This window comes from Chenopodium album, chromosome 25, assembly GCF_948465745.1.
Source record: "Chenopodium album chromosome 25, dcCheAlbu1.1, whole genome shotgun sequence".
Lineage (NCBI taxonomy): Eukaryota > Viridiplantae > Streptophyta > Magnoliopsida > Caryophyllales > Amaranthaceae > Chenopodium > Chenopodium album.
This window is the reverse complement of record NC_137858.1, coordinates 36530197-36553125: the sequence shown is the minus strand read 5'-3', so window position 1 is coordinate 36553125 and position 22929 is coordinate 36530197. Positions and strand designations below refer to the sequence as shown.

The 22929-nt window shown below is 34.8% G+C and overlaps 2 protein-coding genes across 2 annotated transcripts; one reads left to right on the top strand and one right to left on the bottom strand.

The window, feature by feature from the left end:
* Window positions 1–275: 275 nt before the first annotated feature.
* Window positions 276–4061, bottom strand: LOC145615196 (mitotic spindle checkpoint protein BUBR1-like). The gene is made up of 11 exons (XM_081670267.1): window positions 3718–4061; window positions 3588–3647; window positions 3358–3502; window positions 3100–3257; window positions 1915–1999; window positions 1761–1827; window positions 1610–1664; window positions 1333–1501; window positions 1144–1223; window positions 743–817; window positions 276–659 (listed from the first exon to the last, which is right to left on the bottom strand). Exons 1-11 carry the CDS (start codon window positions 3963–3965, stop codon window positions 596–598), a joined length of 1206 nt encoding a protein of 401 aa, XP_081526393.1. The 5' UTR covers window positions 3966–4061; the 3' UTR covers window positions 276–595.
* Window positions 4062–16697: 12636 nt separating this feature from the next.
* On the top strand, window positions 16698–19165 carry LOC145615453 (bZIP transcription factor 50-like). Its single transcript, XM_081670525.1, has 3 exons — window positions 16698–17387; window positions 17842–18059; window positions 18696–19165. Exons 1-3 carry the CDS (start codon window positions 16930–16932, stop codon window positions 18947–18949), a joined length of 930 nt encoding a protein of 309 aa, XP_081526651.1. The 5' UTR covers window positions 16698–16929; the 3' UTR covers window positions 18950–19165.
* The last annotated feature ends 3764 nt before the right edge of the window (window positions 19166–22929 follow it).

The following is a 22929-nucleotide window of genomic DNA, read 5'->3' as shown; positions in this document are numbered from 1 at the left end:
TCTTTGAGGCTATTGGCTTTTACCCACAATTCCACATATCCACCACTTAACCCACCCAATAACTCCATATACCAACACGGCAACACCCACCCACCACAATACCCACTCAAAACCCCAGACATTTGTTATAACTTATAACTTACAAAGTTACAAGGAATTTGAAGTTGTACGAAGCTTGCTACTTTCATTTGACAAGCAGTAACATTAACAAATTAAAATTCAAATCTAAAGTAAATGACTAACAATCTTGCATTCCAAAGTTGTTTTGCGTTTTGCAAATAAACAGGTAACAACAGTGTATAGATTTCGCGGCTTTTCAAACCCAATCAGTATCCTTGTGATCTTCTCGATAAAAAGAAAGATCAAATACAAAGCCTTGGTTACAAACTGTATCTGATGCACATTACAACATTATTTGAATTTTAAACAACAAACAATAGAGATGGTTTATGTCGTATGATGTAGACATGTGTTATACAAAGAGGAAAGATACAAGATTTCACCCTTAAAAATGGAAGTGCTCTAGGAAAATTGTTGTTCCCTTCTCCAGATTCTCCAAAGATTGAGAGCATACTGAAATCATGTAGGATTCGAGTCATCGAGGGAAACTGCTAGCAGGGAAGTTGCGCAAAGGGTTTTCCTTGAGTAATTCAGTTTCTCTGCAAGACAATAATTCTGTTATGATCAGTTTGGAATGCCAAATCAATCAATCAAACTTCAATAGCAGTTTAAGAAAACAAACCTTTTGAGGTTAACTTCATCTCTGTCCTTCAATTGGGAATTTGTAATATTTTGAGAATCATTAGTTTGTTGCAATCTGCACGAGATAAAAGATGGTAAATATTAAAACAACAGGTGGAGTTACAGGTTTCTCATGCAACCACAGCATACTGTAAAATAAACTTATAGGAGTTGCAACAAGTTACTGATCATGCAAGTGTAGTTTAAAATATATAAACAAGACAAAGACTTTAAACTTTAAAAAATAAAAGTGATACATTCGATCATGTTACGAGCAGCAATAGTTTATATGTCTGAGGTATTAATGTGATAACTTTACAGCTTCACAAAAGAAATGATTTGGTTAAATTTTCATGAGCTCCATTCACTTTACTAACAGACTTATTTATTCATAATACTCACTCAGAACACTCCTCATCAACAAACACCTCAATGGCAGGAGTGGCAACTCTTCCAAGTCTACAGCCGGGCCTCTGCATAACCTGTGCATGGTAGATTGTTAGATCTTGCTACTGCATCTATCCAGGTTTTATCCAAAGCCAAATCCTTTCATCTTAAGAAATTGGGATATTAAGTGCTAGTCCAATTGACCTTATATGATGTCCACTTTGCAGGGATTGCTTTGTTTTCTTTGTTTCTATCTTTATGAGTGGCAAGACTATCCCACTGTTTCGTATCCACTTTTGATATATCTACCCGATGACTGGAGCTATAATCAACGTTTGTATCCTTATAGACAGCAAAAGATAATCCGTCACCCCTAAAATCAAACGAATACAAGTTAGTTCTGCATACCAGTACATTAACCACACTTAAGTCATATCAGCAGACCATACTGACTCGCCATATCTCAATTAACTTTGCTTACTTATTTCCCTTGGCGCTTTTCCGGGTATTGTCTGCAGCTCCTGCTTGGTATCTTCCTGCATTATATTACAAAGGATATCTTTTAGCAAAGAAAGGAAGGGAGGGCAAAAATAAATGATGGCACCTCTATTATGATCAGCTGAAAAGCTTACTATTTTCTCCGTTGGACAACACAGTCCCAAAGCTTCGATTTGATAGACCATCCTCTGTAACATATTCCTGAAAGAGTAAAAGATAGGACTAATTTACATAAACATTACGTAAAAATAACAAGCTATCATAAACTGACAGTGTAAAAATCCATACATCAGTGGAAGCTTTAAATCTACCCATTGAGCGAGCAAGAAATTTTCTGTAAGCTGCTTCCAACTTTTCATGTGGCTGAGCATTTCTATACATAGGAAACAAAATTGAATCAGAATGTCTCTTATCCATTAATTATTCATCTACAGGGAAAATACAAGCATAAGCTTCAGATATACTAATGGTTAAAATGCAAATGGGTTTACATAGTGAAGCAAAAGGCACTCCTATTGCACGTGCTGGAGTTTGCAAAACAACTCTTACTGAACTTCTAATGGTAGAAGCCATATGATTAGTTAGACATGTAATCTTTCTCTTAAATTTCTCAAGAAATGCTCAAGGTAACAAATTACACATTTACACCTAATGCTAATCTCATAACAAACAACACAATGAGTCACATGAGCAGCCTCAGACTTTGTCATTAGCTGAATGAAACCTTTAGATGTGGGAAATCCTTTTTGCAGTTATAAAAGTTGTTCATTGAAGCACAGGTACTGGGACATTAGGTGATCCAAGTTAGCACATTCCTTGCATCTCAACATGGTATATATTATCATGTTTATAACCCCTCATGGTTTTCCCCAATCAACCATCACCCTCTTTATCTTATTTTTGTTTAGTGTCTCAGAGTGTCATGATATCAGTCACATCAAATGAATTAAGAACTAAATGTGCTTGAACTCGAGGCTCCAATATATGACTACATGTTCCAAACACGATATCCAACACCGTAATATAAGCTAAATACCACAACTCTTTTTAAGACAAGCACACTATTTAGCACCTAACAACCTCACATAAAAGTCAATTGTATCAAGGAAAAACGAGTATGACAATTGAAGGGTTATTTATATCATCACATCTGACCACTTTGTCTATTTATAGTTGTGCAGCCCAAGTTCAACAGCAAAACAATAATAGTTTCCTCTTTTCACAAACAATATGAGGCAGCATCCAAAATGCATTTGAAGTATGATTAACCAACTGCAGTCAAAACAATCAGCCATCCTATAAGAAATGAGCACAAGAAATCAAGTTCTCAATGGAAGTTAGCTCGAAAATCTACATGTTCCTTTGACGATCCTCTTGTACAGGAATAACAATCAAGCTAATAGTAGAATACCAACTAAGCTAGTATGCAAAACTGAGTATAATGTATAAAGCCTGAGGCATAAGAGGGCTCACATCGATAGGCCTCGATTGAAGACTTCATTAGCAGTTTTGATCTTATGTTTGGATTCCATATACAAAGAATAAGATATATAGTAGATAGAATGAGATTGACCAATGTTATTAGCATCCAAAAATCTGTAAATCACTTCAGCATCCTCACAATTTTCAGCCTGAAAAATCCAATCACAAAAAAAGTATTTAGTCCTACAATCAAATTCAGACAACTCTTAGCAACTATATAACTCGGTCAAATTGATTAAAAGTACATACATATTCAAGCCAGACATTAAGATAACGAAGATCATCACGATAGCGATCATCGTGCCAAAATGTTCGAACACACTGCTCGTATATAACAAGTAAACCAGAAGAGTATCCGGCAGCCGGAAACGCTTCTTGGACCCACTTAATACACCTGAATCATACAATATTGTACATTAATCATCCAATTTCACAAATTGACAACAAAACTAGGGTTTTGAAAAAGGATGAATACTTACTGAAGCCAAGGTTGAAGTGGATCATCACCTTCATACTCATCAATGGCAGCAATTAATTTCCTAAAATAGAAACTACAATAAGTAAAATTGTAGAATCAAGTATAAAAAAATCAAATGATAATGTAAATACCTTCGATTAAGTAGAAGAGAATGTTTGAGGGGAATATTAGAGTGAGACTTAAGGGATTCATTCAAGATTTTGATGTTACGACCTCGTTTTAATGGGCGAACATTTTCCTTATAATTATCCCATTCAAATTCATCATCATCATCTTGTTCATCTTCTTCAGATTGATGGGGTCGTTTCGATTTCAAACGCATTTCCATCAGAAATTGGGATTCTGGGTCCATAATTTCATGGTGATCTTGGGTCGCCATTAGAATTTAACAGAGAAAAGAGAGAGAGAATGATGGAGAATGTGAAAGAGGTGAGCAACAAAGAAAAGCAATCACACCGAAACCTAGTAAACAGAGGATGATGAGGAGAGAGAAAATAAAAGAAGCGGACTTTCTGCAATTCAAATTCTCTAATCCAATTGATCCGTTGGGACTTGGAAGGCATCGTTGTATATTTGGGCCTCTCACCTTTGGACCTCCATTTTTTAAATAAAAGTTAAAAATAACCCGACCCGATCTTAGTATCTCTATCTTATTCCCGGGATTTATAGTTCATTTTATCAGTTTTGCTTTATTAAGTAAAAAAAATATGCTTACTCATTAGTTAAGTGCATTTGGAAAAGAATTGATCTTTACTCCAAAAAGACATGTTTAGAGTTTGTTTTTCCCTAAATAATCATAATCTCCCCTTCTGCATGACCTCCACTATCGCAGCCTCTTCTCCGTCTTTTAAGCCTTTCTCTTTGGTTTCCCCTCCCCGCCGCCAACCATCGGCTCCTTGCTGCTGGCATAGGTGTTCAGGTGGCTACTTCGATTTAGCTTCTTAAAGAAGCTATTCTATGAGATGCTTCTCTAAGAAGCTATGTTTTAGCTTCTTCAAGAAGTTGTGTTTTAGCTTCTCTAAGAAGTTTTTTTTAAAAAAAATTAAAATATTCATTAGGGAACCCTCTTCATTTGGGGAAAAGTTTTGTTTATAGCTTAGTAGTTTTTGTTACTCTGTAGTATTTTTAAGGGTCTGTGACTGAACTGAATTAAATATTTTCATGAGAGAAGGAAATTATGAACGAATCGAACTAAATTGAATTGAACTGGATATTTTATGAGAGAAGGAAATTAAGAACTGAATTGAAAATAATCTAAAGTGAGCAGGTCTTAACTAGTTCAAACCCCGTGCATGCACGAGTAATTAATACTAAGGGTTTGTTCTCATACGATTATTTTTAGTTTAGTTCTGCTCCTAATTTCCTTCTCTTAGGGCCTGTTCTCATTGACTGAACTCAGCTGAACTGAACTGAACTGAATATTTTATAAGAAAAGGAAATTAGGAGCTGAACTAAACTAAACTAAAAATAATCGTATGAGAACAGACCCTTATAAAATATTCAATTCAGTTCAGTTCAGTTCAGCTCTAATAAGTTCAGTCAATGAGAACAGACCCTAAGTTATTTTTTTTTACTTATTCAAAATCTATCGTAACTAAAATTTAATGAAATCAATTGACACATAAGTATATCTTGCATTTTTTGAATTCATACTAACATCAATTTTATAATAAATTATTATGTATAAAAAGTTACATTTTAAAGTTATATTTATTGATTTTTTTTCCCAATTGTAGATTTGTATTAATATAAAAAGTAAATTTATTGTTATTTACGCCCCGTTCTCTTTACCTTAATTTTGCTGAACTGAAATTATTTTTACTAAACTGAAATTATTTTTGCTGAACTTAAATTATTTTTACTGAACTTAAATTAATTTTACTGAACTTAAATTAATTTTACTGAACTGAAATTATTTTTGTTGAACTGAAATTATTTTTATTAGATTTTCTATTATAATTCTTCTTTAAGGAAACTGAATTTTACTGAACCGAACTTATTTTTACTAAAATGAAATTATTTTTATTGAACTGAAATTAATTTTACTGAACTGAACTTATTTTTGATGAACTAAAATTATTTTTACTTAATACTATATAGTTAATGATATATAATGTACATATCTTGACTTATATGTTAAACAAAAAGATATTATTAGATTCATCCATGAAAATAATATATGCTATTAATGATTAGTATCAATTATAATAAAAGAGAAACTTGTGCACCAAAATAAAAATTAAAAGAGAAATTTGGAAAGAAAAATAGGAGGGGATTTTTTTAACCATACATTGACACGTGTCGTTTAAGATTCATCTTTAGTATAGGTTTATGATGATTGATTGTGATTTTATTTAGTATATTTTTCTTTAGTTTATAATTTTAGTTAAGTAAAATTACTTTTAGGGCCTGTTCACATTTATTGAACTGAGCTGAACTGAACTGAACTGAATTGAACTGATTGGAGTTGAACTGAACTGAGCTGAAATGAATATTTTATAAGAGAGGGAAATTAGAAGATGAACTGAAATGAATTGAACTGATTGGAGCTGAATTGAACTGAACTGAATTGATTGGAGCTGAATTGAACTGAACTGAACTGATTGGAGTTGAACTGAACTGAAATTAAGTAAATATGAATAGGCCCTTAGTTAAATAATTTAAGTTCAGCAAAACAATCTCATTTTAGTATAAATATTTCAATTCAACAAAAATAAGGTGAAGAGAACAAACCTTGTCTTTCCTTGAGATAAGAAGAGTTCTAAATTGTATGTAGTAGTATTCCATGAGATAGTGTGATTAACTGATTATTATTTATTATTTATTTTTTATTTTTAAAAAAGATTGATTCATACCTATAAAGTCATACGACATCTACAAAAAGATTAGAATCTAATAAATACAATTGAATCAAATAAAAACATCCTTTCAGCAGAGCTACGATTGTTGTTGCAATTCGTACATTCTTCATACCCTATTTCATATCACTGTGTTTTCAGCCTTCTTCAACGAGGGGGTCTATCAATATGTTGTAGTCGTGAAGATAATTTATGTCTGATTCATCTGATTGTGATCGATTGATTAACCTCTTCTTCGATCACGCACAAATCTTTATCCATAAAACAACTTGTATCATACTAAGGCCCTGTTCTCTCCACCTTAAAAAAATAAATATTAAGTAAAAATAAGTTCAGTTCACTAAAAATAAGTTCAGTTCAGCAAAATTCAGTTTTCTTAAAGAAGAATTATAAAAGAAAATCAGTACAATGCAAATAATTTCAGTTCAGCAAAAATCATTTCAGTTCAGTAAAAATAATTTAAGTTCAATAAAAATAATTTAAGTTCAACAAATATAATTTTGTTTCAGTAAAAATAATTTCAGTTCAGCAAAATAAGGTGAAGAGAACGGGGCCTAAATTCAAAAACCAAAAATAAAGCTATAACAAAGCCCACCATAGGGGTACTTTTTATACTCAAACCCACTATAGGGGTACTTTTTATACTCAAACCCACTATAGGGGTATTTAATACCTTCAAAGAGTGTTGATTTATTTAATTCAATAACAAGAATATAAAGAAACTGGGAATTTGCCTACTCACTAAAGTTGGGGTATTTAGCTATGGTATGCCTACTCACTAAAGTTGAGAATTTGCTCTGCCTTTAAAGCAGAGGTCAGAGTTGTTAATTATGGGTTAGAGCTGGCTAGACGTCTGGGAATCACTATGCTTCAAGTCCAAGTAGACAACCAGGCTCTTGCTCGCATTCTCAATCAAACTGAAGAGTATGGTGGTGAGTGTGTGCATAATTTAATCAGTTGCAAGGAGCTAATAGAAGATCAAGCGTGGCGAGTCGAAGTTATTCACATTTTTAGAGAAGCAAACACTGCAGCTGATTGGTTGGCCAATAAAGGAGTCCAGCAGAACAACCAAACTGAGTTGATTCAAGTCCCCCCATTAGCTCTTGGTCGAATTTTGCATGATGACATTGTAGGAGTGGCACTGCCACGACTCATCCCCCTTAGTTTGCTTAGTTTTGTTCTGTTTTCGAGGCCTTGCCTCTCATTTGCATAAAAAAAAAAAATCTATTAACTAATACTCCCTCCGTTTCTTATTTCTTGCAACAAAGGGGGTGTGCACATTTCCTAAGTCAAAACTTTTAAGGGAGTAAAGTATGTTTTTAATCCCATGTGATTAACATTAAAAAAGGAGGGAATGGAAAGGGACCACATTTTTAAGCCCATGCACATGGGCTGAAATTTTGGGAGGGTGTACTTTTCCCTCCCAAATTTTCCCAAAAATTTAAAACGTTGGAAATTTCCATCCAAATTTTCCCTCAATTTTAGTTTCAACAATACATCATCAAAGTTTTCTCCCTCCTAATGAATACATATGACACTAGTAGAAAAAATAAATTGGCAAGCGGTTCAAACCCCCCAATGGCAAGCGGTTTTGAACCGCTCCCTGTTGGGGGGCTTGCCAATAGCCATTGAAATGGCAAACGGTTCAGAACCGCTTGCCAATTGTAAAGAAAGGGCAGCGGTTTTGGCGCCAAACCGCTGCCCATTAGGGGTATTATTTTTTTTTTTTTTTTGGTTTTTTTCGATTAAATTGAGACATAATCAAACCATATGTAAAAATATTAATATTTTTATTAATTAATTGTTATAATATTACAATTTCTGATTTTCAATCACAAAAAAATAAATTAACAAAAAAATTAATAACAATTAAAATTTATGTTTTTCAACAACCAAAGACCATCAGCCACCACCCACACCACCAGTCACCACCACACACCACCAGACGACAGCCACCAGCCACCACCCCACACCACGACCCCCCACCCAAAATCAGATCCCCACCCACCGAAAAACCCCTCACCGAAACCACGACCCCACCCACCAAACCAGATCCCCACCTAAACCACGACCTCCACCCACGACCCTACCCAAACCACGACCCCCACCCACCACGACCACCACCAAAAATCAAATTAAAAAAAAATAAAACTAAAATCGAAATAAATAATAAAAACTACCGATCTAACCCACCATGACCATCTAAACCACCGATTTTGGCTTCAAATTATGGTTTTAAAGGTCAAATTCGACCATGAAAACTCTAGATCTAGAGTTTTCGTGGTCGTTTTTGACCTAAAAAACTTGAACACCCACACGCATGCACGAACTTGCTCGAAATTTGCTCAAAATTTGCTCAAAATTTGCTCGAAATTATCCTCGAAATCTGCTCGAAATTATCCTCAAAATTACCGGTTATGTTCGAATTTGATGAGATCAGAAAGAACAAAAAAAAGGAGAAAATGAAAGAAGAAAGGGGCGAATTAGAGGGAAGAGAAGAGGAGAGAGAGGGAAAACGTGAGTAGAAAGAGGAGAGAGAAAGAGAGCAACCAAAATGAAAGAGGAGAGAGAGAGAGAAGAATAAAGAAAGAGGAGAGAGAGAAATAAAAGAAGGGGGGCGCGGATTTAGGGTTTTTTTAAATGGCAAGCGGTTTGGGGTTGAACCGCTTGCCAATATATCTAATGGCAAGCGGTTCAATCCCAAACCGCTTGTCATTATATATATTGGCAAGCGGTTCGCGCCAAAACCGCTTGCCATTTAATATTACAGGTTTTTTTTTAAAAAAATGGGTGAATGGCAAGCGAATTTTTAAAACCGCTTGCCATTTGGGGCTTCCCATCACTTATTTTCTACTAGTGTGAGCATGATTTTTCAAAAGTTAGCACTAACCTACAACTACTCCTACCATAATTACCCACATCCTACAACATCTAACCTAGTTAGTGCTAAATTAGGGGTAGCATCTTCGCTTTTTCTTCATCCAAAAGCTAGTTCAATTCTAGTTGTCCAAAAAGTTGCATCCTCCACTTCATCACCATCCCAAGACCTAAAAAAAACAAGGTTAGTATCTGCCCATGGATTATGAAGAATTCTTTTCCATAGAACATTTACTTGGTGAAGAAAATCAACCCTATTCAAGTGAATCATCACAGACAAGCAGTGATTCAGAGGATGAATATGCTGCAGAATGGGCATATTCCCAAATCGTAAACAACCAGCAACAAAACATGCTGATGTCATCAATTCCTAAAATGTCTTATGTGTCAAGCTCTCATTAAAAAAATTTCCTCCAAATTCACAAATGATGTCATTATTTTTTTATTTTATTTTTTTTGCCTTTTCATTTTACTTGCTAGAAATTAGGATAAGTAGGTATTGAAACTAAAAATCTAAAGCTTGACTTTTACATTTTCTTTATCAATGTATAAGTTAATTAGATAATGCAATGTTAAATATATTTTGTCTAACAATCATTTTAGTATATTTTCAATAACATAATAAATATTATGATGTATCATTAGATTATAACCATTAAATGTTAAAAAAAAATAATAACCATAAAAAAAAATGTATTTATAAACAAACTTTTTTTAAAAAAAAAAAATACGAATCAAGTCATGTTAAAAAGTTATTAACAATAAAAGATATAAAAGAAATATAAAAAATTTACTTATCACCACTGTGCAACGCGCGGGTACCTATCTAGTAAATAAATAAACATATTGAAACTTAAAGGAAAGGGTCATCCTATTTTCGGCCTATGAAACACTTTTTCTAAAGAATCTTAGAGAGAGAAAATAGAGAGAAGACGGTTAGGGTTATTATTATTATTATTATTATTATTATTATTATTATTATTATTATTATTATTATTATTATTATTATTATTATTATTATATCAGAAAAAAAACCTACAAAGTCAATCAATTTACAAGAAATTAGTGGGGAGCCGAGATACAATCTGGGCCCCCACCCCTCTAGCTATAGCGAACCTGATCCTGCTGAAGATGTGAGCTGCCGCACGAGCACCAATATCCTGAGTCTTAGCGAACGCCTGAACCCGCTTCAGCAACGCAATAGCATCCTTCTCTAATTCCCCCAACGAAGAAAAGGAGAAAGGAAGAAAACCATAGCCAATAGCCCTGCAACGCACCCCGTACTTGTCCCGCTTCCGCTGAGCCGTCGTAGACACAACACGACCAGGAACGAAGTCAGACAACCCCGATTGTGTCAAAGTTGAAGATCCCGTCAAGTCAACACATACATCAAGGCCTCTATCCCAGGAATAAAGCAACATATCTGCTGGTCGAAGAGCCCCGTCGTTCCCTCCAGTCAACCCAACGTTAACCTCCTTTCGAGCAGAAATCCCAGACCGAAAACAAATATCAACAAGGGTGTCACGAACAACGTTGTGCCGATGTTTAATACCCACCATCCCAGCACAAGACACTGCATGATCCCCATAAATATCCCCATCAAAAACCCTTGAGCAAGCAGAACACGGTGTTGAAATGGAGAACAAAGGAACACCCAACCTGTAGCAAAGAACACTACGGTAAGTCTTACCATTCATAGTCTAACCCAAACCCGATATCGGAACCGCCCGCAACCAGGCCGAAGAGTGATCCCCCTGTTGGGACTTCCATAAGGCAACCTGACGCGCAGATAAGGAGAAAGTGGAATCTGCAGATGCAGTGACCTTCGTGAAATATATATCTGCCAATTTTTTCATGAGTCTTTGGGGCAGCGACCTCACTAGGGTTACTCATAAGATCAGTCTCCATAGTCCTGTTAAAAAGACTAAGAGTACCATCGAATGCCGGTCCCGGACCAACAATACCAAAATTGCTAAGAAGCGTAGCCTGAAGACCAGAAGACTGTAGACGCGACGCAAGGTTAACCCATTCGTTCAATACCTTTAATAGGCTGACCCATTCGTCCATTGTTGCTAACAATGAATGGTAAGGAGCCTAGAGGACCCATTATCACATTATTCTTGTTCTAGAAAATTATTTAATTTTAAAAAAGGGAAAATCGAAAGAATCACATTAATGTAATTGTTTAGCTTAGTTTATACACCAAACTTTAGTAAAGTAAGAGAGAGAAAGTAGTTAGATCATAGAAAACATGAGCATGGCCTTTGTGAGCGTAGGAATTGCGATCCCAAAACCATCATTTATCCACCCAAAACCATGGAAATCTGAAGCAATTACAACGGTTTCCCCAATTACAAGAAGATCAAGAATCAAAATTGCAAAATCATCAACATCATCTGGAGGAATTGAAGAAGATGATAAGAAGCTGATAAAATTCGAGGGGACTCGGAGGAGAGAGAAAGAGCTAACAGAGATGATACAGAAGAAGATTCGAGAAGCTGAAGAGGTTTGTAGCCAAGACAAAACATCTGACGGCTGTAAAGTGGCGTGGGATGAAGTTGAAGAAATCAGTGCCGCTAAATCTCATCTTCGCCTTCAGTTGATGCATTCCGGTGATCCGCTTCAGAGTTTTTGTCAGCAACATCCTGAAACTGAAGAATGCCGCACTTACCAGGATTAGTTAACTAATTAATTACTTGATTGTGGAGTCAGTACTCCTAATTAATTGGAATTAAGGTTTAAGTTTGTATTGTTACGTTAAAATACGTTATGGTTCTACAGTTCTACTGTGTCTGTAGTGTAACATGTAACGCTGTTTTTATTAATTGTAATAAAGAACATCATCTTTGTTGATTACTTCGTATTATTTCTTCAACCTCTATAGAATGTCTAAGGGATGTAAAATACTACTCCCTTCGTCCCTTAATATAAAACCCTCTATTTAGCATAAATTTCTTTTTAGCATTTATTACTCACATAATAAAGAGAAATAGACTTTTAACACATGGATAGAGGGAGTACGGATGGAGTAACTAGCACAGTCAAAGATACAGTACTTAGGGCCCGTTCTGATTGACTGAACTGAGTTGAAGTGAACTGAATTTATTGGAGCTGAACTAAATTGAATATTTTTTGAGAGAAGGAAATTAAGATAAAAAGTGAACTAACTGAACTTGTTGAAGCTGAACTGAACTGAATTGAAAAAATCTAAAGAGAACAGACCCTTAGTTTCGGACTTTCGAGCGTGATATTAGGATAATCCCAATAAGCTCATTTTAAACAATTGGATGTTGGTGTAGTGGTGACTGGGAATATACTTGGTAGGGAGAACCTGTGTACGATCCCCCACAACAACAATTAGGAGGGCACTGAAACCTAACCACCCAAAACTGATCCCCGAATTTGGATTAGCCCAAAGGGTGAAACAGGTGAAACACAAAAAAAAAAAAAAAAAAAAAAAAAAAAAACCTCATTTAAAATAAACAATGAAAAATAAGCACAATTAATTTTTTTTATCCAAACTTGTTTGTTGTAGACTTGACCCGACTTAGTGAGAATCAAACTGTTTAGAACTTGTCGGGATCCAAAAACTAAACGAATATGATTATAATCAACCTTAATCGAGTTGTGCCGAATTAGAGATACGGCTGTTAAAAAAAAAAAAAAAAAAAAAATTACTATCTATAAAAATGGCTAACATCTTGATGTTTTTTTTTTTTAAATAAATTTATTTATTTATTTATTTATTTTAATGTTCAAAATCTTAAAAATCTCAAAAACTTTGAACTATATATACTAGTATATTGGCATTTTAAAAATGGTGATGCAATTAGTCAATAACTCAAGTGCTTGGAATACCGTAGAAATAAATCATGATATATAAGTATGCATTATCCTCTGTTATTAGTTGAGTTACTTCTTAGGGCATGTTCTCTTAAGATTATTTTCAGTTCAGTTCAATTTAGTTTTTAATTTCCTTCTCTCATAAAAAATTCAGTTCAGTTAAGTTCAGCTCCAATAAGTTTAGTTCAGTTCAATTCGGTTCACTTCAGTCAATCAGAACAAGCCCTTAGTCAAATTTTCAAAATGTTCAACTAACTAAGCAAATGGCTTCATAGAAATATATCCACAAAATTCATCTTGCAAACTTCATATAGATATATATACTAGTATATTTTTTTTACTAACGAATACATGTTTTAGTTTATGTATTTAATTTTGCTCGGTCTAAACTTGAGCTCTTATTTATACAAGCTATAGCCAAACCTAAAATGGACTTGAACAACTTGTCTAGAATCTTGCTTAAAGATTTCTTAGTAGAATTAGCTCGAATTTACTACTTTTAAATTCAACTTGGCTTGTTGACACCGCTTAAATGTCTTAAATATGCGTATTTATCCACTAATTTAGACAACACACTTCTCCAAACCAAGTTTGGTCCATTACCACGTGTGTATGTCGATTTGGTATGCCATGAAATTTAATGTAAAACCACAAACAACTGATTAAGCTTTATCCCAAAAAAAAAAAATTAAAAAAATTAAAAAAATAAAAATAAAATTAATATTCCTATTTGGCTAGTGGCAAAATTATCAATGGGGCGGGGGAGAGATGGGCCGAGGCTATAATTTTTATCCCCATCCCTACCTTACCACCCGCCAAACCTAGAACCATCCTTTTATAACGGTTTATGTGGGATTAGTGCTCTTATATGATCGCACTCTATTGTCATTTCTATAGAGTGGTACTGGAATGTAATATAACAACACCTTAAAAATTTCACCCGAGTTAGCTCAAATAATGTTCATTGCACTGAAAAAACGAACTTTTATACATAAATGCAAAATCAATTTCTTTCTATTCTACTACCAAACATGTGTTATGCCCTTACTACAAATTTAAAAACGGAGTTGAATTTGTAGAAGAGTAATGTTACAGATAATCTTTTTTGGTTTAGGGCCCATTTTGATTTATTGATACTGAGCTGAACTTAACTGAGCTAAAATGAATTGTCTATGTGAGAGGAAAATTAGAAACTGATTGGAGCTGAACTGAATTGAAATTAAGCTGAAGAGAACAGACCCTTAGTTATCAATTTTGATAAAATCACCATTTTAAAATCAAAAACACCTTTAGTCCTTTTTTTTTTTTTGAGGGAAAACTCCTTTAGTCCTTTGAACATCTACAAGTTTTTTTAACACTCCCTCCGTTTTTTATTTCTTGCAACAAAGGGGGGTTGCACGGTTCCCAAGTCAAAAGATTTTAAGCATGTTTAATAAAAAGTAAGGGTATGTTAATAATGTAATTAAGGAGAGAGGGTGAATAATTAATTAAATAACTAAAAGTTCAGCACCACCACCAATGAACACACACGCCACCAGAACCACCAGCAACGAAAAGCAACCACCAACGAAACCACCCAGAAACCACCCGCAATCACCTAACGACACCACAACCACCACCCAGACCCACCACACCAAATCCACCCACCTAACCCGCGAAACCACCAAAACCCCTCCTCCACTCCTGCGAAACCACCGACACTACCAGATCTAGACCCACCGACACCACCAAGGCACCAACACCACCGAAAACGACCAGTTCTAGACCCACAAAACCACCAGACCCATGCCACCAACCCCACGACCCACGAAACCACCAGATCCACGCCACCAACCTACGCCCACCAACCCACGCCACCAACCCACGGAACCCACGACCACCAACCCACGAAATTACCAGAGCCACGCCACTAGACCCACGCCACCAACCCCATCAATCAGATCTGAAACCCACTAAAAGGTGATTTGGAATTTGATTATGAGAGATGAAGATGATGCAATGATAGATGAAGGAGGAGAGAGAAAGTGGAATTTGATTATGATAGATGAAGATGATGGAATGATAGATGAAGGAGGAGAGAGAGAGAGGAATTTGACTGTGAGAGATGAAGATGATGGAATGATAGATGAAGGAGGAGAGAGAAAGACAATGGGTTTGATTAATTGGGTGCGATTTAATTGATAATCAATTTAGATTAAGGTTATAATGAGTTGTTATTATGGGTAGCATTATGTGTTAAAATTTTTTTTAGTAAGGGTATATTGGTCATTTTGACAGAAAAAGGTTTCCAAATAAGGAGAAAAATAAGTTTGTTGCAAGAAATGTGAACCACCCCAAAATGGCAAATGTTACAAGAAATAAGAAACGGAGGAAGTAGGTTGTAAAAATATTTGACTTATGAATCTTAGTTTTATACGTACCTAAGGATACTAGAGATGGACTAAGGGGCCGTTTGGTTGGGGGTATTCAGGAAAGGGAATGGGAATCAATCACCCCGATTCCCTTTGTTGTTGTTTGTTAAACACTTTCTTTCATTCCCTTTACCCCCTTCATTCCCCCAAATCCCTCTAACTTCATTCCCCACCCCCTGGGTATTTCCATTCCATTCCCTACCCACCTTCACACCACCACATCACCGCCTTCACACCTACGAACACCACCGGAAACCAGTCCACCTTACCACCGCCGACACCACCCCGACCACCGCCGCCCCTCCCCCGACCACCGCTGCCCCTCCCCCGACCCTCGCCGCCCTCCCCTCCCCCGCAAAACATCCCTCAGCCCCCGCAAAACCCGTCCCTATCCCCGTAAAACCGCCGCCCAGCCCTCCCACCACCCTCTCCGACCCTTCCCCGACTCTCGCCGCCTGTCCCCTTCCCCGTAAAAGCATTCCTTCGCCACTTCCTAAACCCCTCTAGGGTTTTTTCGATTAGGGTTTTTTCGATTCGAGTTTTTTGCGGGGCTGTGATGGCCAGAGAAGGGAGGCGAAGGGTGAGGGAGGTGTGGCGACTGGTTTGGTGGTGGTTTGGTGGTGGGAACGATGGAGAATGGATTTTACTGGTGGTTGGTGGTGGTGGTGTGGTGGTGGGACTGGTGGGTCTCATTCCCTTTGTTTTTAAAACAAACAACACCCCAAATTTTAGGTATTTTCATTCCATTCCTTCTCTTTCCCTTTGTTCATTCCATTCCGATTACCCTCTGCAAACCAAACGGCCCCTAATTTTTTCGTTTGGGATTATGGTAACAGTTAATTAATTAATTACTCCGTAATTCAATCCAAAGCCCACCTAAAACGAGTATAGTTAATACAAGTACCAAAATATAATGATGCCATGTCATCACAAAGGAGCATTCTGATTGGTTGAATGATGCAACATCTACTTTCTCTCTCTTCCTGTAACCGCGTCCTTTCCTCTCTCTTTCTCCTCCTTCTCAACGAAAGAAATCCTCAAGGGGTAGTTTAGTAATTACGTCAATTTTTTATCGGTTATAAATCATGTCCTTCCAATTTTTGTCAACTGAAGTAGTAAAATTCTTCTCCTCTCTCTCTTCTCCTCCCAAAAATTGAATTGAATTGAAGAAGAAATCGATGCATAATTTTCACAATCAATAAAATTTCTTCTATTTTTTTAACAAAATTTTGTAAATAATTTATGGTTTTTTTTTTTTATAATTTTTTATAATTTTTTTAATTTTAATATTTTGTTCTTTAATTGGTTGATAGAGTTTTAGTTGAATCAAATTAGGGTTTAATTGAGGGTAAAGATGGATGAATTGAATGCAATCGACTGGGATAATTTGTTTCCAGAAGGCGAATTTCAATTCTTCTCAGATGTTTCTCCATCATTGGAAGATGATGCAACAACTGGAATTGCGAAAGAGAATACGATCGAGTCGTGGGTTGAGGAGTTGCTGATGAAGGATGATGACGAACACGATATCAATCAAGAATTAGGCAATGATTTCTTATGGTCTGATCTTCTGCTTGATACACCTCAGCCGTCCGATGAACCGGCTTCGCTTCCGAATTCGAATTCGAATTCGTCGAGTTGTTCGAATTCCGAGGATAATGTTGTTAAGATAACTAGTAATTGTAGTGGTGGTGATGTCCCCAATTTTGAATCGAATGGTGAGAAATCTGAGAATGATAAGTCCGGGGATGATGTTTTGGACCTCGACGATGATACTGATCACGATGATCCCCTCTCCAAGAAACGTAAAAGGTAACCTCTAAATTTACATTTTTTTTTTTTTACAAAATAGTATTATTTTAAATTTGTCTTTTAAATTGTACTCGTTCTAATAGTTACATTGATTGTGTAATTTGAAATAGGATTAGTAATGTGACAATTAAATCCGGACATATTTTAATGTTGGCTCTTTATTTGGATATGTAGAATTTATTAATTGTTGAATTTATGTAATTTGGTATGTTGTATGTTAGCTTGCAGTTGCCTCAGTCTAAGTTATGTAAAAGTGTAGAATTTTTCCGTCTTATAATTTGTATATGTATTTATTGTGAAATTGATAGTGTAATTGGAATTAATTTGTATAAGTTGCATAAGCATGCCATAAGTATTGAATATTTATTGAATTGGCTGTGGCATGTCTTTTTGTGTGTGGTTCCTTGAATTGTTTGTTAAGATTGTGTAATAATGAGAGATGATTGTTGTTCAGACAATTGAGAAATAGAGATGCCGCGATGAGATCAAGAGAAAGGAAAAAGATGTATGTCAAGGATTTGGAGATTAAGAGTCGCTATATGGAAGCGGAGTGTAGGAGATTGGGGAGGTTGCTTCAGTGTTGTTATGCCGAGAATCAGATGTTGCGTATTTCCTTGGGCAGTGCGTATGGTGCGTCCATGGCCATTCCGGAGTCTGCTGTGCTCTTGTTGGGTATGAATTTCTCATCTTGCCTTGTCCTGTTTATATATATATATATCTGTTCAAATCTCATTCTTGCAGTTTGCTCCCCTCTCTTGTAAGACTGGGGATCATAGACTGGCTAGCTAGCCTTGTAATTTTTATAATATGATCAGCATTCAAGCATTGTCATTGGTATGCTTGTCGAGATTCGAAAGTGTTATTTCTAATTGAGTCTTTGAAGGTATATGTATTACTTTACTGTGAATGTCTATCCCTGATTTTTTTGATGTGCCAACTGGGATAATTGAAATTCAGTTAACCTACAGTGCTCATCTTGAAATTCTTCTTCCCTTTTGAGTAACTTACAACGCTCAACTTGACATTCTTCTTCCCTGTTCTTCCCTTTTTTGGCTGCATACTTGCATGGAAAGACGCTGAATAAATCCATACATTTGTACTCCCTAACAGATATGTTAAGTTAGGTTCACCCGTGCATCTGATCCTTTTTCTCCATGTTTCTGCAACACTGACTGTTTATACTCTTCACTTCTTTGTCTTTGCTTGAGCACGCGTCATATCATTCTATAAATTGTTTGATTACTTTCTGTCCATGTTTTGTCATTCCTGGTTTTCTATCTCCCTCACCTTTGTATGCTGGTTTGACAGAATCCCTGCTGTTGGTTTCCCTGGTTTGGTTAATGGTCAACATATGCCTGCTGCCCCGACTGCCCCTGCAAAATCAGGACGCAGTTCCACACGAAAGCGTGGGGAGAAAAGAACGGGAAAGCGCAACACCAAAAAGAAAGAGAATGAAGGTCACTGAACTGTGGGTGACCCTTTCTTTCATGAGGAGTAAGAGATGCAGAGCTTCAAGGACCAAGATGAAGTCTGATTTTGAATGTGCTGTGTTATGCAACTGAAATTCTCTCTCCGCTGCTTCCAGTTTTTATGGTATTGCTGGAGAAAGTTGGTTCTCAGCCTTAACTTTTACATAGGATGTAAGGAGAGGTACTCTACCGGAAAGAGTGTTTAGGAAGTGATCTCCTTCCCCCCTCCCCAACCTCTTTCAGGTTTCCCAATGTTTCATATCAGTAACACCTTAATACTAGTGTAACATACTATCTTTTTTGTTTTGATTTCTTTCACTTTCTCCCCTTCCCATATGACCTCTGCGCTCTCTTGTGAAACTTCAGGACGGTTTATCCTTGTATTAAGTATAAGATTTTCAAAAGTCATATCATTGTCATTAAAGCTTTTGTTCGGCTATGTGTTAGTTCAAGTATAGATGCGATAGCAAAATCCAGTAGTCTGTCTATGTTGCTTCCAGAGTTGATCTTTAAATTGAAAGCCTTACCTTGGGTCACAGATGTGTGGTAAGTCCGGTAGCCTCTACCAATGAGTTTAGAGGCAAATACTAGATAAAACTATTATGGAGCTAAAGATATACTTCACGGTTGGATTATTCTGATTGATATCAACACTAAGGTACTGTGTAGAAGGTGTGAATTTAAATCAATGCAATGAGTGTTGATTGGAAAATTTTCAGGTAGACAAATATTATAGTTAATCTTAATTGTGAAAATTGGAAACAAGGGAATGAAGCAGCATTGCTACTAGCAGTTCCAGTTTCTACAGGATTAGGTAATCCTTATTTGTGAAAGTTAGGTGAAGTTGGAACTTGGAAGTTGATTGGTTGGTGACATAGGTATCTTTTGACTAGGAGGCAGGAGCTGGGTCTTTCATCTCTGGATATTCTATATCCAACAAAAGGATTCTCTTTTTATCTGAGGTTTTTTTTTTTTTTTTTCATTGCCCTTTGTTTTTGATTTTTAAGGTAACAAATACTTCTATCAATTCCAGATCTTTGATTCTCTCCTCCTTCCTCTCTTCTAAACCTAACTTCCATTGTCGATTTTTTAAGAGGCTCTTATTGGTTTAAATCAGTGGAAAAGCCCGATCTTCTTCTTGTTTTTAGAGATATTCTACTATGCAAGATATACTTGGCAATCGTAATTTTTATGAAGGAAATATATTTTTTATTCAATATCTTATGTATTTGTTAAAATCGAATTTCCTTTGTAGATGTATTATTTTTTTTATTAATGAATTAATTTTACTATTCAAGAAACAAAAAACGAATAACAGATCATTTGACTAAATTTGACAACTATTCCTTTAGAAAAATTAATTAACATATGAGGAATGAGATATCATTAAATTCTTAATAAGTTTAAATAAAAATAAATATAATCATTAATAATGTAAATAAAATGAAAAATAAATACCCTACAAACAATGTGTTACTATGTGCCAAGACTGCCAACAATATAACTTTCAAGTTTGTCAATAACTAGGGCAGCTAACGCGCGCGATGCGAGCGCAATAGCCAGCCATATCCAGAATTTTTTTTCGATTTGGCCTTATATCACAAATTTAGTTATTGTCAACATAATGAGAGAAAATATATAAACAAATACATTTAGGTGTATGAATGTCCACACACTATAATTAAGAGTTAGAAAAAAAAAAAAAAAGGTAATTATCATTAATGAGTGCAAATAAGTAAATAAATATTTTAGATGGTATAATTGTCCAAACATTATTCATTAAAAAAATAGAACCTATTAATGAGAGTGTATATGTAAATATGCATTTTGAAGGGTATAAATAGCATAACAGTATTCAAAGAGTAATCTTACACTTTTTTTAAGGTAGGGAATGTACTCTTTTTTTTTTTTTTTTTTTTTTTGGAAGAAAATGTAAGGAGGGCTTTTATATCATATCATTTGCCGCCAAAGCAGATTTGCTTTGGGAGAACGCATTCATACAAGCTAGCTCGGAATTGCCCCGAGTATCTTATCTAGCGTCTAAATTTCCTACACGTTTTACATGAGTGATCTTAATAAAGAAATCAAAAGACTCGACAAGCGGAAAAATATCGTAAAAAATAAGGCAAAGTGATGACCTCTCCTTAGCATTGCAACCCACTATCCTAGCCACATTGATGGAATCACTTTTATTCCGCACACATCTGTATCCAAATCTACGAGTAATTTCGCAAACCATACCGCACAACAGTTGCTTATGTTAGGTAATAATTTTAAAAATATTTTGAAAAAATATATTAGAACTAATCTAGTAGAATTTTGCATAATAACCTTTATAAATTACATATTAATTATATTTTTATGTCAAACTTTGTATGAAAATTATGATTTAGATAAATATGACAAAATTACCTTTCAATTGATGTTATTATTGTTTTATATATTCGTTTTGGCTTCTTATATACATCGGTATTAAGAATGTAGGTAAATTTGCTAATTCAAGATTTTTAACAATAATATCTTTAATCATTGGGTAAAAAAAAAAATATTAATAAGTAAGTTTAATAAAGTCTCACTTAAATTTGTAGTATGGTATAAGCAACATGTTTTTATAGGTTAATTAGTCAAACCTTAAAAATTAACAAATATGGTTAATTGAACCGGTATTTATACCGGTTAATGGTTATAGTAACAGTTATAAATTTATATAACTTGTTTTTGAGAGCTCATAATTAAATTATATTTTAATAATTTACATGATGTACAAGTTTTATTGTTTAATCTAAAAGTTTTGAAGAACTTTGAAATGTAAGATGGTTTATTGGCTAGTAATTTACTAATTGGAACTTGAATTTTAAAATTATATTGTTTATCTAATTTTGTATTGTAACATTGAATTTGTCTAACAATGTTACAATAATATGTTTGTATATATATCAGTTTGACATACCTTAAAGAGGAAAAATAAATAAATAATTGTCATACTCATGAGAGTGAGGGATAACTCAAGTGGTTATAATTTCCCTCCCAATTTAAAGAGATTTTGGAGTCGATCCTCATCATCCGCCCTTGTGGCTCTGTAAACACTATGTCACGTCCTCCACATGCCACGTGACACTCTCTCCCAACTTTCTTTATTGCCTACAATTCTATGTCATTATACATAAAAAAATTTAAATACAAGACTCCAACTCTCGTTCTCAAGGTTAATTAATAGGAACCTAACCATTAAACTACGTCTTAATATGTGTCTTTAATAGGAAAAAAATAATTATGTGACAACATGATATACAAAAAAATCAATAAAAGTAGGATTGAATCAAGAATGTCATGCACAATTATTACGATAAGAGATTTGTATCATGAATACCATTCAATTAGTAATACATATAATTACTCGAGGTATCGTTTGGGCCCAAAAACTAGTTACTCCTTATTAAACAGTAATGGTTGATTTGTAATTGTACCATTAACAAACTGAGTATTAATCTTTATAATTATAGTTAGGCCCCATTTTCTTCACCTTATTTTTGCTAAACTGAAATTATTTTGACTGAAACAAAATTATATTTGCTGAATTTAATTTTTTTTTTACTGAACTTAAATTAATTTTACTGAACCGAAATTATTTTTGCTGAACTGAAATTATTTTTACTGATTTTCTATTATAATTCTTCTTTAAGAAAACTGAATTTTACTGAATTGAACTTATTTTTACTGAACTGAAATTATTTTTACTAAACTGAACTTAATTTTACTGAACTAAACTTATTTTTACTGAAATGAAATTATTTTTACTTAATATTATTTTTTTAAGGTGAAGAGAACAGGGCCTTACAGTTTGTATTTTAACGATTGACCTAGTATGAACATTCCTATTATAGAGTACTCTATTTTTTTGTCTAAAAATAATAATTAGGAAAAAAATTCAAAATAACTTCTTTTATCAAAAGTTAGAATACAAGTATTCAATTAAAGTCAAAACGTGTCAAGTAATCTGTTTCTTAAGCAAGGGGGTGGTAGTTGAAGTGGACTTGGGTTGTATCGCCGATATAAAAAGACGAAGTGGAGAG

What these genes read in the sequence shown, in the direction of transcription:
- LOC145615196 (XM_081670267.1), bottom strand. Translation starts at nt 3,965, where the DNA reads ATGGCGACCCAAGATCACCATGAAATTATGGACCCAGAATCCCAATTT. An exon ending in TTAATGTCTGGCTTGAATAT is followed by an intron (nt 3,258 to 3,357) that starts GTATGTACTTTT and finishes TGGATTTTTCAG; the next exon opens with GCTGAAAATTGTGAGGATGC. An exon ending in TTCAATCGAGGCCTATCGAT is followed by an intron (nt 2,000 to 3,099) that starts GTGAGCCCTCTT and finishes TCCTATGTATAG; the next exon opens with AAATGCTCAGCCACATGAAA.
- LOC145615453 (XM_081670525.1), top strand. Translation starts at nt 16,930, where the DNA reads ATGGATGAATTGAATGCAATCGACTGGGATAATTTGTTTCCAGAAGGC. An exon ending in CTCTCCAAGAAACGTAAAAG is followed by an intron (nt 17,388 to 17,841) that starts GTAACCTCTAAA and finishes ATTGTTGTTCAG; the next exon opens with ACAATTGAGAAATAGAGATG. An exon ending in GTCTGCTGTGCTCTTGTTGG is followed by an intron (nt 18,060 to 18,695) that starts GTATGAATTTCT and finishes CTGGTTTGACAG; the next exon opens with AATCCCTGCTGTTGGTTTCC.